Raw genomic sequence first — 12310 nt, 5'->3', positions numbered from 1 at the left:
GACCACACTTCCTCCCGTTACATCACTTCCGGTTTTGGCATTTTTAGATGCAGAAGTCAAATTCTCTCACAAACAACTCCAGAAGGCTTAGTAGCGTAAAATCTAGTTCCTACATTTTTTTCAGACTCACTGGGGTCTCTAAACTGCAATATGCCTTTTAATGCATCGTGTTTAACGGGGTCATTTTAATAAATTCAGCTAATGTTTTGTCTTTTGGACTATATGTAAACATCTTTTATGTAAAATTTCTTATTCAGGACAGCGCTAAATAAAATAAAAAATAACATGCATTTTGTATGATCTCTATTTTGCAGATTCTGCAAGGGGTGTGTAAACTTTTGAGCACGACTGTATAAATAATAAATACAGAGAAACTGCCAATTTTGCAATATATATGTTGTATATAAAGTTTTATGATTTGAAAGTATCACCAAAGATGCATTTGTTTGATAAAAAAAAAAGTAACAACAGAAATATTATTATTATTGTTAGAAACAGCTCAATCTTTCAGTGGAAACCATCAAACGCCTTTTCAGGATTCTTTGATGAATAGAAAGTTCAAAAGAACAGCATTTATTTGAAATGGAAATCTTTTGTAACACTATAAATGTCACTTTTGATCAAGTTTCACTGAGGAAGTTCTGTGCACTGAGTGACATTTGTAAAGGATATAATTACCAGACAGAAGAAGCAACACTTGTTGAGTTTATTTACAATCTCTTTTAATGTAAAAAAGTAATAACCGATCATAACAGCGTGTATGGTATGAGTACATCATGAATGAAATCACACTGGACACGTCCAAGACTGATTGTCGGTCACTGGAAAGGAAACCATTACATTGTCAAAGATTAACTACGTGTCCTTGGGTGACATTACATTGTCCTGGCGCCAACTTCCCTTGTTTAGTGCAGGTTTCATTTCAGCCTGGATCTGGCTGTAAAACATAACTGCATATTCACCCGCTTTCAGAAACCCCAGCGCGTTTATCATTGATCATCTGTGCAGTGCGATGAAAACATGGCCCCCAGAATAAGACCCCATCAAGAGAGAAAGAAAAAAAAATGGTCTAAAACTGATTCAGAAATCCAAGATATACAAATAACAGTTTTTTTTCTTCTTCTTTTAAATCAAGCGCAAAACAATACAGAAGAAAAAGATGAATACAATGCTTTTTGATCTTGACTAAGACGTGATTGACACGATTAGCGAGTATATAATAGTCAATATAAAGAATGGCGGTGGTTATTTCAATACGCAAGAGCAGGTGAAACATTCTGATGGAATACATCAAGGAAGCGAATCCTCCATTTCATTTACACAATGTCACTCAAAGCGAGTCGGCGTTTGTCCAGAGTTGTATGGGAATTACCCTCAGTGAGTCCCGGCTCCATCAGTTCATGGTTTCTCTGCCGTCATAAAGGCACTAGTGATTAGATGACTGGAGACTGGCTTTAAGATTTCATATAAAGAACAACAAAAACAAAACAAAACAATAGTGCTTGCAATGCGCGTATAAACTAAAAACATGGACACCCATCTTGAAGTAATCAAAGAGTTTGTGGCTGGTTACTATTGTGATCTGTCATTTATCATACTTGCGTAAGCGACGTTTGGCATTTTTCGTGTGCAATGATTACAAATAAACTAGTATGCTGATGCTTAAAACTGATTTAAAAAGACAGCGATGGGGTTTTGGTCCCTCTAGCCGAAAGTGGCTCCACAGTTTGGACATCTCCTCTGACGCAGGGCCAGGCAGAAGAGAATTCCCAGAGGAAAGAAGAATATGGCACACATGATTCCCAGACAGGTGAAATCATCCTCCAGCACGCCGACCCTGAACACAGTACAACACCACGGTCATGACTAGCACATATAACACTAACACATCTCATGGTAGGACAACGTTCAGTGGATGCTTCCGTCAAGTTTATAAGAGGATTCAAATGTGCGCTACTGGTCAAAAGATTGCAATACATAAGATTTTGAATTTTTGGTCCAGATCTTGTATTGACGATGCAAGAGTCCAGCCCTCTGTAAAGTCTCCTGCAGCACATCCCCAAGACTCTCAATGAATTTAAAGCAACACTCAAACTTTTGACTCTAGTGGTTAATAAACAGAACTTTTATAAACACTTATTATATGTGTACCGTAGTGATTTAAGATAAGACAAAAACACGGTTTGGAAAATGTACTCGCTCATTATATACATTTAGTACATTTTGAGCACAAGAAAGTTACATAGTGTAGCTTTAAGGTCTGGACTGGAGGTCTGGAGGAGCCAATTCATATGTGTACATGATTCTTCAAGCCTGATGAATTTTGACACTGTCATCATGGATTATGGCTGTGATGCATCTTCCTACGTGGCTGTTTAAGAAATGAAAAGCTACACACTCCGCGTTCCTCGGGTCATTTTGACCCGAAACTTTCTTCTTTTCTTTTTTTAAAATTGAGAGTTCATCTGAGTGGTCCAAGACCTTAGGACTTTTGTCGCACTTGAACCACTTGAATAGACAGAAGCAATTGACTAGATTAAAGGAGCTTTTGTGGTTGAAATTTTTAAAAAAAAAAGAGTAGCTAATCCTTCCCTCACAGGTCAATTTGACCCCCTTAGGAATGAATGGAAGGTGAGGAATGCTTCAGAACACATAGGAAAAACCTTAAATTCTCAAAATTAAAAATGCTTTACAAAAAATTATTTTATAAAATGTCTACATGTGTATCTGAATGCATTCTGAAGAGACCAACTGACTTTAGGACCCAGCGGAACAGCTGATTTGCTCCATGTAAACTCTATAAGGCCATCTAGTGGCAAGAGTCATCTTATATTATTACTTTTTTTCCACAAGAGGTCATCAGACACATCAAAATTGACACAATGTGAGATATTTTGAGCTGGTTATTGCTTTATTGAAGAGCTATTTTGAATTTAAGTTGAAAGAATGTGCTTAAATTATAGGGACCTAGATTCAAGGACTTTTTAAAGTACGTTTTATTTTAAACAAGCACAATAGGTGTGTTACTGCCAATATATCAAATACCTACTGTACCGGTGTCTATCATTAATGCAGTAACGCCAAAGCATATACTGACAACTACAATACAATTTCCAATGAGGAAAAATTTCAAATTTGACAAAATCCAATGAGGAAAGAGGCTGGTGTACAATTTGCAGTTTGCAGCTCTTATTCCTGCTTTTAACATTTATTTCTAGGGCTGTAATCTCCCAGTCGATTAGTCGATTATTGGTCGATACGTTCTGGCTCGACCAAAATTTTGATTGGTCGATTTTTTTGCAGCGTTCATTTAATTAGTTTTTGCCGCGTTCATTTAATCAGTTTTGCTGCGCCGCGTTCATTTAATCAGGTGGAAAGCACTAATTGCTAATGGGGGTGTTTTCAGAGCACCCCTGTTTCACTGGTAACAGTCTGTCTTCAGAACACCCCCATTATGTTTTCACTTCTTTTGGATTAGCCCAACCAACTGGCGAAGAGAAGTCTCTCGCCCGTCCTTTGTTTTTCATTCCCGCTGGCTCAAACGCACACCCATAGCGGTAAACTTGAGGAACGCCCATCAACATACACATGAGGGGAAGCGTCACAACACCACGCTTCAGTCGTGCCGCAAAAGTGGATCTGTACTGTCCGTTTTGCAGCGTTCATTTCATCAGTTTTGCCGCGTTCATTTCATCAGTTTTGCCGCGCCGCGTTCATTTCATCAGGTGGAAAGCACTAATTGCTAATGGGGGTGTTTTCAGAGCACCCCTGTTTCACAGGTAACAGTCTGTCTTCAAAACACCCCCATTGTTTTCACTTTTGGATTAGCCCAACCCACTGGAGAAGAGCGACAGATTGAAGGCTAGTTTTCTGTAACTTATATTATTTATTTAATTGTGAGAGCGTTTTTTCTGCTCTTGATCTGGCTTGTTTAATAAATATTCATTTTTTTATTAAAGTGGACGTGCCTTTTGTGTTTAAGAGTAAAAACTTTAAGTTAATAGTCTATTCGTGTCTCAGCCGCGAAGCTGAGCTCAGCTCCTGTTCGAGCTGCACAGTGCGGCTGAAATTGTACTCTGTCAGTTATTATAATAGATATGACAAAAACAATTGTCTAAATTATGTTGCATATTCCTCAAAAGTTCTTGTGATGATATCTAGCTGACAATAGTACTATATTTTGGGAAATCATAGGCTATGATATTGCGCAGGTGCACGTGATGCAGCGCTGTCAGAGCTGACACAGACTCGTGTGTCAGACTCATTTCAGCGCAAAATAATCAGCTCAAAAACTATTTAATATACTGCAAATAGCCTACTAGTTTTTTATGTTTATTTATAATTCATTTATGCAGACAACAAGGCTACCAAGTACTGCGCACAGTGCGCAGCTAATTAATTTAACGTTTTTTTCCCTAACGTCATTTTTAGTCGATTTTTAGTCGAAAATTTCAGGACTTCAGTCGACCAAGATTTTCTTTGGTTGATTACAGCCCTATTTATTTCACACTCGTTTTAGTTTTCTTTTTTTTATAAATCATTACTTAATTAAAACATCAAAATATAGAGATAATATTGTATACATGAATTTTCCAATGAAATGAAAATATATGGACAAGTTAATTGTTAGGCATTAAAAAATATGCAAAATTATTTATTAAATCACCTGTACATGTACCTTTTTAAAAATCAATTTGAAGGCTTTTAAGACCTGCACATATATTATATTTAATATATATAAATGCTGGCCTAATAACGGCCCATTTCATATGTTTACATGCTTTTCTTCTTTTTATTTTTTGAGCATTTGCCTATTTAAATCCAATCAGCCTGGCAGTGTGTTATTAGGATTTAAAATAGCTGGTAGTGTAGATTAGCTTTAACATGATGCCTTTATGAAATGAGAGGACAACCCACAGTATGACCAGTTATTAATTAAATGATGAATACACCAGTTTTAGTTGTTGGTTGTGTGAGTTATTAAGAAGCATTAAGTTAATTCTTGACTTCATGAGCTCCAGAAGAGCATAAATGTATACGTTACAAATGTTCAGCAAATTTAGCCCACAATGGGATGTTTTGTCCTCGTCCTAAAATGAGTTTGACAGCCCTGAGGCCGGTTGCATAAACCGTTAAGACTAGTCTTACAAGTTAGACATACATTTTTTTCTTTAAGACTGTTCGTAATTTTTTTTTAATCAGTTATATAAAAACATAGACTGGCCTAATTTGATACGAAAAGTAAGACTGAATGCCATTTGCCTAACTGCTTGTGGCTCATACTAGATCTTAAGACACTGTCTTAACATAATGGCTTAGTTTATGCAACTGGCCCCTGATGTGAGATCCTCTTGGGTTGTTAAACCACGTCGGCAAAAGTTGAACCGGTAAAGGCTAAAAATATGCCTCAATTCTCGTACGAGCAAAGTTATTTTCACTCTCTGCTGTAACCATTTCTCTTTGGAAATTTATGAAAATCTGAAAATAGCATCAGCCTGTAGTTCTTCTCCTTGCGTATGATTATCAAGTGAACCTTGGCCTGTTAAAGGGATAGTTCACCCAAAAATGACAATTCTGTCAATTACTCGCCTTCATGTTGTCCCCGTAAGACTGTTATTCATCTTCGAAAGATATATTATTGAAAGTCCACACAAGCAAAACTTTAAAGCTTCAAAAAGTTCATAAAGACATCACAAAATTAGCTAATATCAATTGAATGATTTAATTTTTTTTTTTACAAAAGCTCAACTGTGCTTGTGTGACGAGAACAAACCTCACTGGTTCTCATGGGTCAAGCCAACACGTTTGAGCTTCTGTTTGCCATATTTGATGTGCTCTGTGTGTGTGTGCGCGAGAATAAAAGCCTACATTAAATCTGTACATCATATAAAGCGATCATATGTCTTGTGTTCATACCTGCAAATTAGTCACTTTTCCATGAAATGCGCCATTTTGAATCAAAATGTTATTTGTGTGAATCGTGTAAATTGGAAGCACAAAAAAAACTCACAAGAATCAAAAATTACTTTTATGATCTGTTTTTATGACCATATTTTAGGATGGATTCTGATCGGCAGGGAAAAATCTTCTGAAAGTGATATAGTTTCGATATACTTTCTCTGTGCTGTTATTGTTAGTCATGGCGTGTGATGTGAACTCTCCTATTCTTTTATATTTAGAATTAATTTTAGAACAATATCTATCATTCCTTTATGGCCTTCATTTGGAACAACGTGAGGGAGAGTAAATTATAATATTAGGGATGATGAAGATTTTGGCCGATACCGATAGTTCATATTTGAAAGCCGATAACGGATATATTGGCCGATAATTCGGAATTCAAATTTGTATATAATTTTTGAAAGCCTGATTTAACTCCATGTCCCAAGAATACAATAATGTTCTCATTTTAAATGTTATGTAGCCTATATGACAGAGTGTGCTGCACAATATATCGGCCACCATATCGGACGATATATGTTCATTTTTAATGTTATCGCTATCAACCCGATAAGAAAATTTGTCCAATATATTAAAGCCAATAAATAATGGATTATTTCCTTCAGCTCAGACACTTCACCATGATGGGTTTGAATAGCTTGAAATATGATTGGAATCACTTCAAAAAAAAGAAAATACAGTTAAATACAACATGTGCAGTGCAAATCTGTCATATAGGCTACATACATTTATAAGGAGAACACTATTGTGTTCTTGGGACATGGATTTACTGGTGAGACTTTTGTTTTTTGTAATCAGGGTCTCAAATTACATAAAAATTCGGATTCAGATTCATCAGCCAATATATCGGTTATCGGCTTTCAAATATAAAGAATTATCGGTTTTCGGCCAAAATGTTCATATCGGTGCATCCCTAATTGTACTTCACTGTATTTTCCTTTTTTGAAGTGATTCCAATCATATTTCAAGCAATTCAAACCCATCATGGTGAGCAGTGCATATCTGAAGTGTCTCAGCTGAAGGAAATAATCCATTATTTATCGGCTTTAATATATCAGACAAATTCTTATCGGGCCAATAGCGATAACATTAAAAATGAACATATAATCGGCCGATACCGATATGGTGGCCGATATACCACACATCCCTAATGACAATTTTCATTTTAGGGGGAACTATCACTCTAACCAACCAAAATGTTCTATGTATTATGATATGAGGGAAGAAGCTTAAATTTCAATCCCTATTAAACATCTTTAATGCTTAAATCACAGACAGACAGATACATAGATCTGCTCATTTCTATAGCTATGGCATGTATGATATAGCACAGTATGATTTAAAAGGAGGAAGGGAGCAACAGTCACATTGTTTGTTTTGTGGTCACGCTCACTTAACAGGACTGATCTGGTACATGAACCAAAGTTCAGCGTGAAATCAGTGCTGTCATGAGCTGACGGAGTGACTGACTCTCAGAGTCACATGAGCAAGCAGGAAATGACTCTGGGTTAAAACAACCTCCAACAACAAAAGGCCAATTTAAGACCAGACTTATGAGCTTAAAACACAATCTTACTGTATGGTTTTGACATCACGCATGACGAATCTGATTCTACATATCCTGTTAATTGTGGGGGGTTTTTGCTTGGGATTTAGTCATGTCACTGTCACATGCTCACAAGCGAACAGGAAGGTGAGCGAGCAGATACAGAAACCACTGAATTCAGCTGAACTGCATCTGGTTGATTTCTGTTCTTTCTGGCATTACGTAAAGTTTAACTGTCAAATATTAATAGCAGAACTTGTTATACTGACACTGCACTGTTTACAGCTGGTATTAAGATGTGTTTTGGTCGATTGGATGAAAATATAATATCACTATTTTGTTCAGGAAAATCATGATTATTTTTTCATGTTGACTGAGCAGTACAGCCAAACTGATTTCCCTATTTTAAAAACAAAGCCTTACAAGGTAACAAAATATATAATAAAAGAAGAATGGCGGACATTTAGACCAAAGCAGAAGTGAAAATAAAAAATTAAGTCATTATTTTATCTTTGTTATTAAAAAGTAAGAACAAAGATATAAAGACATAATATAGTCTACAAATGAAATAAACTGCTTTTTTCCAGCTAAAGTATGTGTATTTAACAGCAGCATTCAAGTAAGAAATTTAATGAACATTTTTTTTATGTTAATAAAACAACAAAACAGAGAAAATCACTCACTGCTCTTGACTGAGAACTTTAATACAGTAAATATAATAAAAAAATGTAGTGAAGTGTATAAGAAATTAATACAAGTTTGGAACAACAGAGTGAGTAAATAATGACAGAATTTTCATGTTTGGGTGAACTGTCCCTTTAAGGACAAGCGGAAGCATGTTTATTATTAGACTGCTATCACTTTAAGACCTGCACACGTATACAGACACGCATCCGATTTTCTCTCCACGGTTTATGTTCACTTTAGACATAACTGTGTTTATGTAAACCTTGTGTGTATTTGACAGTATTAGAGCAATAACTTAGTTCAGTAATCGGGCGCTGTTTGAAGGGTGTTTAGTGTGCGCGCGCGCTTCGGGTTTTTCAGATCTTTCGATATAATGGAGAAAATAAGCTTGCGCAATTTACATAATGTTTCTGCATTAGGTTAGTAGGTGGAGAGTAGGCGTCTTTTGTGGCCGTTCGAATACATTCGACCACATGAGGGTTTACGCTACGAAAGCAATCCAGTCGAATATGTTTTTGACTACCACTGGGAGTGGTCGAAAGTGGACCAGCTCAAAACGCTTTCAAAAAGTGCATCCATCCCTTATAAAAGTGCTCAACACGGCTCCGGGGGGTTAATAAAGGCCTTCTGATGCAAAGCCATGTGTTTGTGTAAGAAAAATATCCATATTTACATTATTAAGTACATTATAAAGTAAAAAATCTAGCTTCAGCCAGACCGCCTTCGGCATTCAACTTATGGAAAAAGCGTAACTGCCGCGATGATGACGTCGGGTGTAGTGTAAGCTCAGCTGCGAGAGGCGGTACACTTTTTTCATAAGCTGAATACGGAAGGTAGTCCGCTGGAAGCTAGATATTTTCGTTTATAAAGTTTTAAATATGGATATTTTTCTTACACAAACACATTGATTCGCTTCAGAAAGGCATTTTTTAGCATAACTCTGATTGTATTCGTCTGAAAGAAGAACGTCATATACACCTAGGATGGCTTGAGGGTGAGTAAATCATGGGGTCATTTTAATTTTTGGGTGATCTGTCCCTTTAATACCAGGAGTAAACAGAGCCTGATAGAAGAGTGTTTAGAAGGTGACACAGTGTGACTGGTCACATGCAGTGGGGTGTATGCTGTGCACCTCACCTGCAGGCGGGACATCCCCCCACCACCACCACAGAGGGCTGGACGATGGTGTAGGTGCTGGTGTAGGCTGGCTGGGTGGCAACGGCCGCAGGGATCGCGGGATAACCTGATGTGGCAGCCGGGAAACCTGTGGGACAGAGTTCACATCCATTTAACACTCAACGTTTCTCACTTTATCACCTCAGATGCTGCGAAACGCCGTGCGATCAGAGCTGAATACTGTAAAGGAAGCTGTAGTTGAGGATACACCCTTGTGAAAAGAAGTGCACTTGAATATGGTGTACTTCAAATATTAAAAATACATATTTTCTAAATGTACTTCCAGGTAAAAAGAGCACAATTTCCTGACCGTTTCTGAGCACACTTAAATACATAATTTGACAAATGTTTATTGTAAAGTACCTTTTAAAATCAAGTTGTTTTAATGAAAGAAGTGCACTTATTTTGATGTGTTGTTGACTAACATACTAAAGCACATGTAAAGCACTTGATTATCATTTGAACTCTAGTGTGTTATTCCATATTACATTTAAAAACTGGAACTTTATCATTACAAATGTGTAATTACAAATACATTTAAAAAAACAGCCTTCAAGTTTCAATAGAAATGGCATTAAAGTATATCTTCGTTCACTATAGAGGTTTCTCAATACATCCGGGCAATAACTTTAACCATATTTCAAAGATAATATGAAATAACAAATCATTTACAAAGTCTTACTTAAGTGGGTCATAAAAGCACTGCTTAATCTAAATTTAAATTGTAAATAACATGCAATCAAGTGTCCGAAAAAATTCCATTCAGTTCACACTTAAGTATATTCTTTATAAAGTTCTTATTAAAGGTATGCTGAACTTTTTCACACGGCTGAAAGTACACTGTTATTAACTGAGTCAATCAACGTGTGTGTGACGTGCGTCTGTGTATTCATGATCTATGGACTTCAAACTGGTAAAACCACATAAGAAACTTATGGCAGCTTGGTACATACCATGGTACTGAATGGTTACCTTGTTCAAGGTAGGCGCAAAAATACTAATAAACATAAAACATGACATGAAGCCTTTTGCAATAAACTGCTTAGACTTGTGTAATTCAGTCATACTTGTCGTAACTAACAAATCAGTTGTATGAAAAACCATAGATTGTGGTAATTTGAGAATGAAAATTCTTTTATCATTAGGCTCAATTGGCCAGACTAGAAAGTCAGGTTTCTGAATCAGGGATTCCAAAAACAACCTCTCACTTAATATTACTTTAATAATTTCTGATTTGAAATAAACCAAGAAATGTGTTTTGTTGTACCAAGTCTCGTCGTAATACTTAAATCAGTGCGGTATTTAATTAGTTTTTTATATAAAGTAACGCTGTTACTTTCAATAAAATAATATTACATGTTTTTGTAAGTATTTTTATTTGGTTGTTTATTTTATTATTATTTTAATATAACTATTTCAATTCTTTTCAATAATTTATAGTGATCAATTATTGGATTGCCAGTCTGTGAAAAGTCATTAAAAAGTTGTGTAAAGACACTTATTGAAATGGTATTCTCATCAATTGTCAACTGACTGCTGCTGAGTGTAGTAACGTTAAAATATATACATATATACATATATATATACATATATATATATATATATATATATATATATATATATATATATATATATATATATATATATATAAACGCACACACACACACACACACACACACACACATATATATATATTTATTATGCGTTTTCTTCCACTAAAATATAAAAAAAGAACAATTTATATTAACCGAATAAAAAAAACTAAATATTAATATTAAAATCACATCCCTAATAAAACCACCGTCACACAAACGTTATAAGATCCTGCAGTACGCGAGTATGCTGGTATATTAACAGTAGTGATTATGAGCAGGTTAAATAAATACAGTATCAGTATGTGGTTCTCTTGCCTTGATAGGGCGGCGGTGCCTGAGGCTGGAACCCCGCCGCGGGTGGCTGAGGCTGGAATCCCGCCGCGGGTGCACCGGCCGCGGGGATCGAGCCGTAGTCGTACGCGGCCGGGACCGTGTTGTACGCTGGAGGTCTGTCCTGGAGGAGAGGTTTAGAATCCATACCCGGTCTGAGGCGTGAGGTCTAACTTACTTCAGCCAACTAATATTAAATCTTCTTGAGCTCGTACGACCACTGGACTAACGCAAACAAAAACCAAAACAAAGATTGTGTGAAAGTTCCTCCACTCTCCCCATGCGACTTCAACCCGCTCTTACAGCTTCGGGACAGGAATGTTCTTTTTAAGACGTATAAATGTCCTAAAGATGCGCCATATCGACCTTTTCTTGATTTCTCTCGTTTATGAGAGAAATCTGTGCTTGTTGACGAGTGAAACTCCTTATCAAACTCAAAACGACGTTTTTCCTGATCGCTGCACTGTCACAAGACTCGCTGTCACGTGATGAAGTGGAACGCGCATGCGGGGGTGGGTGGCATCTTAAAGTTACACACACACTCATTAAAAACTGTATCAAATATACAACAAAGGGTTATGGTGCTTTTATTTCTGATTACAACCATGTGTACACGAGAAGAAGACTCTAGTCATTAGGAACCTAATAAAAACTGTGGGTCACCTCAAATGCTGTGTTCACGCCATGTTGTGATTACCAGTGCTGGGTAGTGTAACCTGGATTACATAATCAGATTCCGAAAGTACTTGTAATTAGATTAGGCCTATATTACGGTATATTAAGTTACTAAGGTACTTTAATTGATTACATGATTGCATGTTATTCTCACAATAAGTCAAATATTCATTTCCCTTTCTAAAAACGGCCACTGTTTACGTTCATTCAGCCACTAGTCATGTGACTGTCACTGAAACATGAGAGCCATATGGCAATTAATCATTGGGTACAGAAATCATTTCACTTTTAACAAGTGTTTTCTCAACATTGCAACATCTATTCAGCTCCTGACGAACAC

The 12310-nt window shown here is 36.5% G+C and overlaps 1 protein-coding gene across 1 annotated transcript; it reads right to left on the bottom strand.

The window, feature by feature from the left end:
* Nucleotides 1-544: 544 nt before the first annotated feature.
* Nucleotides 545-11801, bottom strand: bri3 (brain protein I3). The gene is made up of 3 exons (XM_079833506.1): nt 11281-11801; nt 9332-9458; nt 545-1837 (listed from the first exon to the last, which is right to left on the bottom strand). The coding sequence occupies exons 1-3, from the start codon at nt 11441-11443 to the stop codon at nt 1705-1707; spliced, it is 423 nt and encodes a 140-aa protein (XP_079689632.1). The 5' UTR covers nt 11444-11801; the 3' UTR covers nt 545-1704.
* Nucleotides 11802-12310: the final 509 nt, after the last annotated feature.

Source organism: Gobio gobio (assembly GCF_949357685.1).
Source record: "Gobio gobio genome assembly, chromosome: 1".
Classification (NCBI taxonomy): domain Eukaryota; kingdom Metazoa; phylum Chordata; class Actinopteri; order Cypriniformes; family Gobionidae; genus Gobio; species Gobio gobio.
The sequence above is the reverse complement of the archived record's forward strand: the minus strand, read 5'-3'. Positions and strand labels throughout refer to the sequence as shown.

What these genes read in the sequence shown, in the direction of transcription:
- bri3 (XM_079833506.1), bottom strand. Translation starts at nt 11,443, where the DNA reads ATGGATTCTAAACCTCTCCTCCAGGACAGACCTCCAGCGTACAACACG. An exon ending in GGCACCGCCGCCCTATCAAG is followed by an intron (nt 9,459 to 11,280) that starts GCAAGAGAACCA and finishes TCTGTCCCACAG; the next exon opens with GTTTCCCGGCTGCCACATCA. An exon ending in GGGGGATGTCCCGCCTGCAG is followed by an intron (nt 1,838 to 9,331) that starts GTGAGGTGCACA and finishes TACTGTGTTCAG; the next exon opens with GGTCGGCGTGCTGGAGGATG.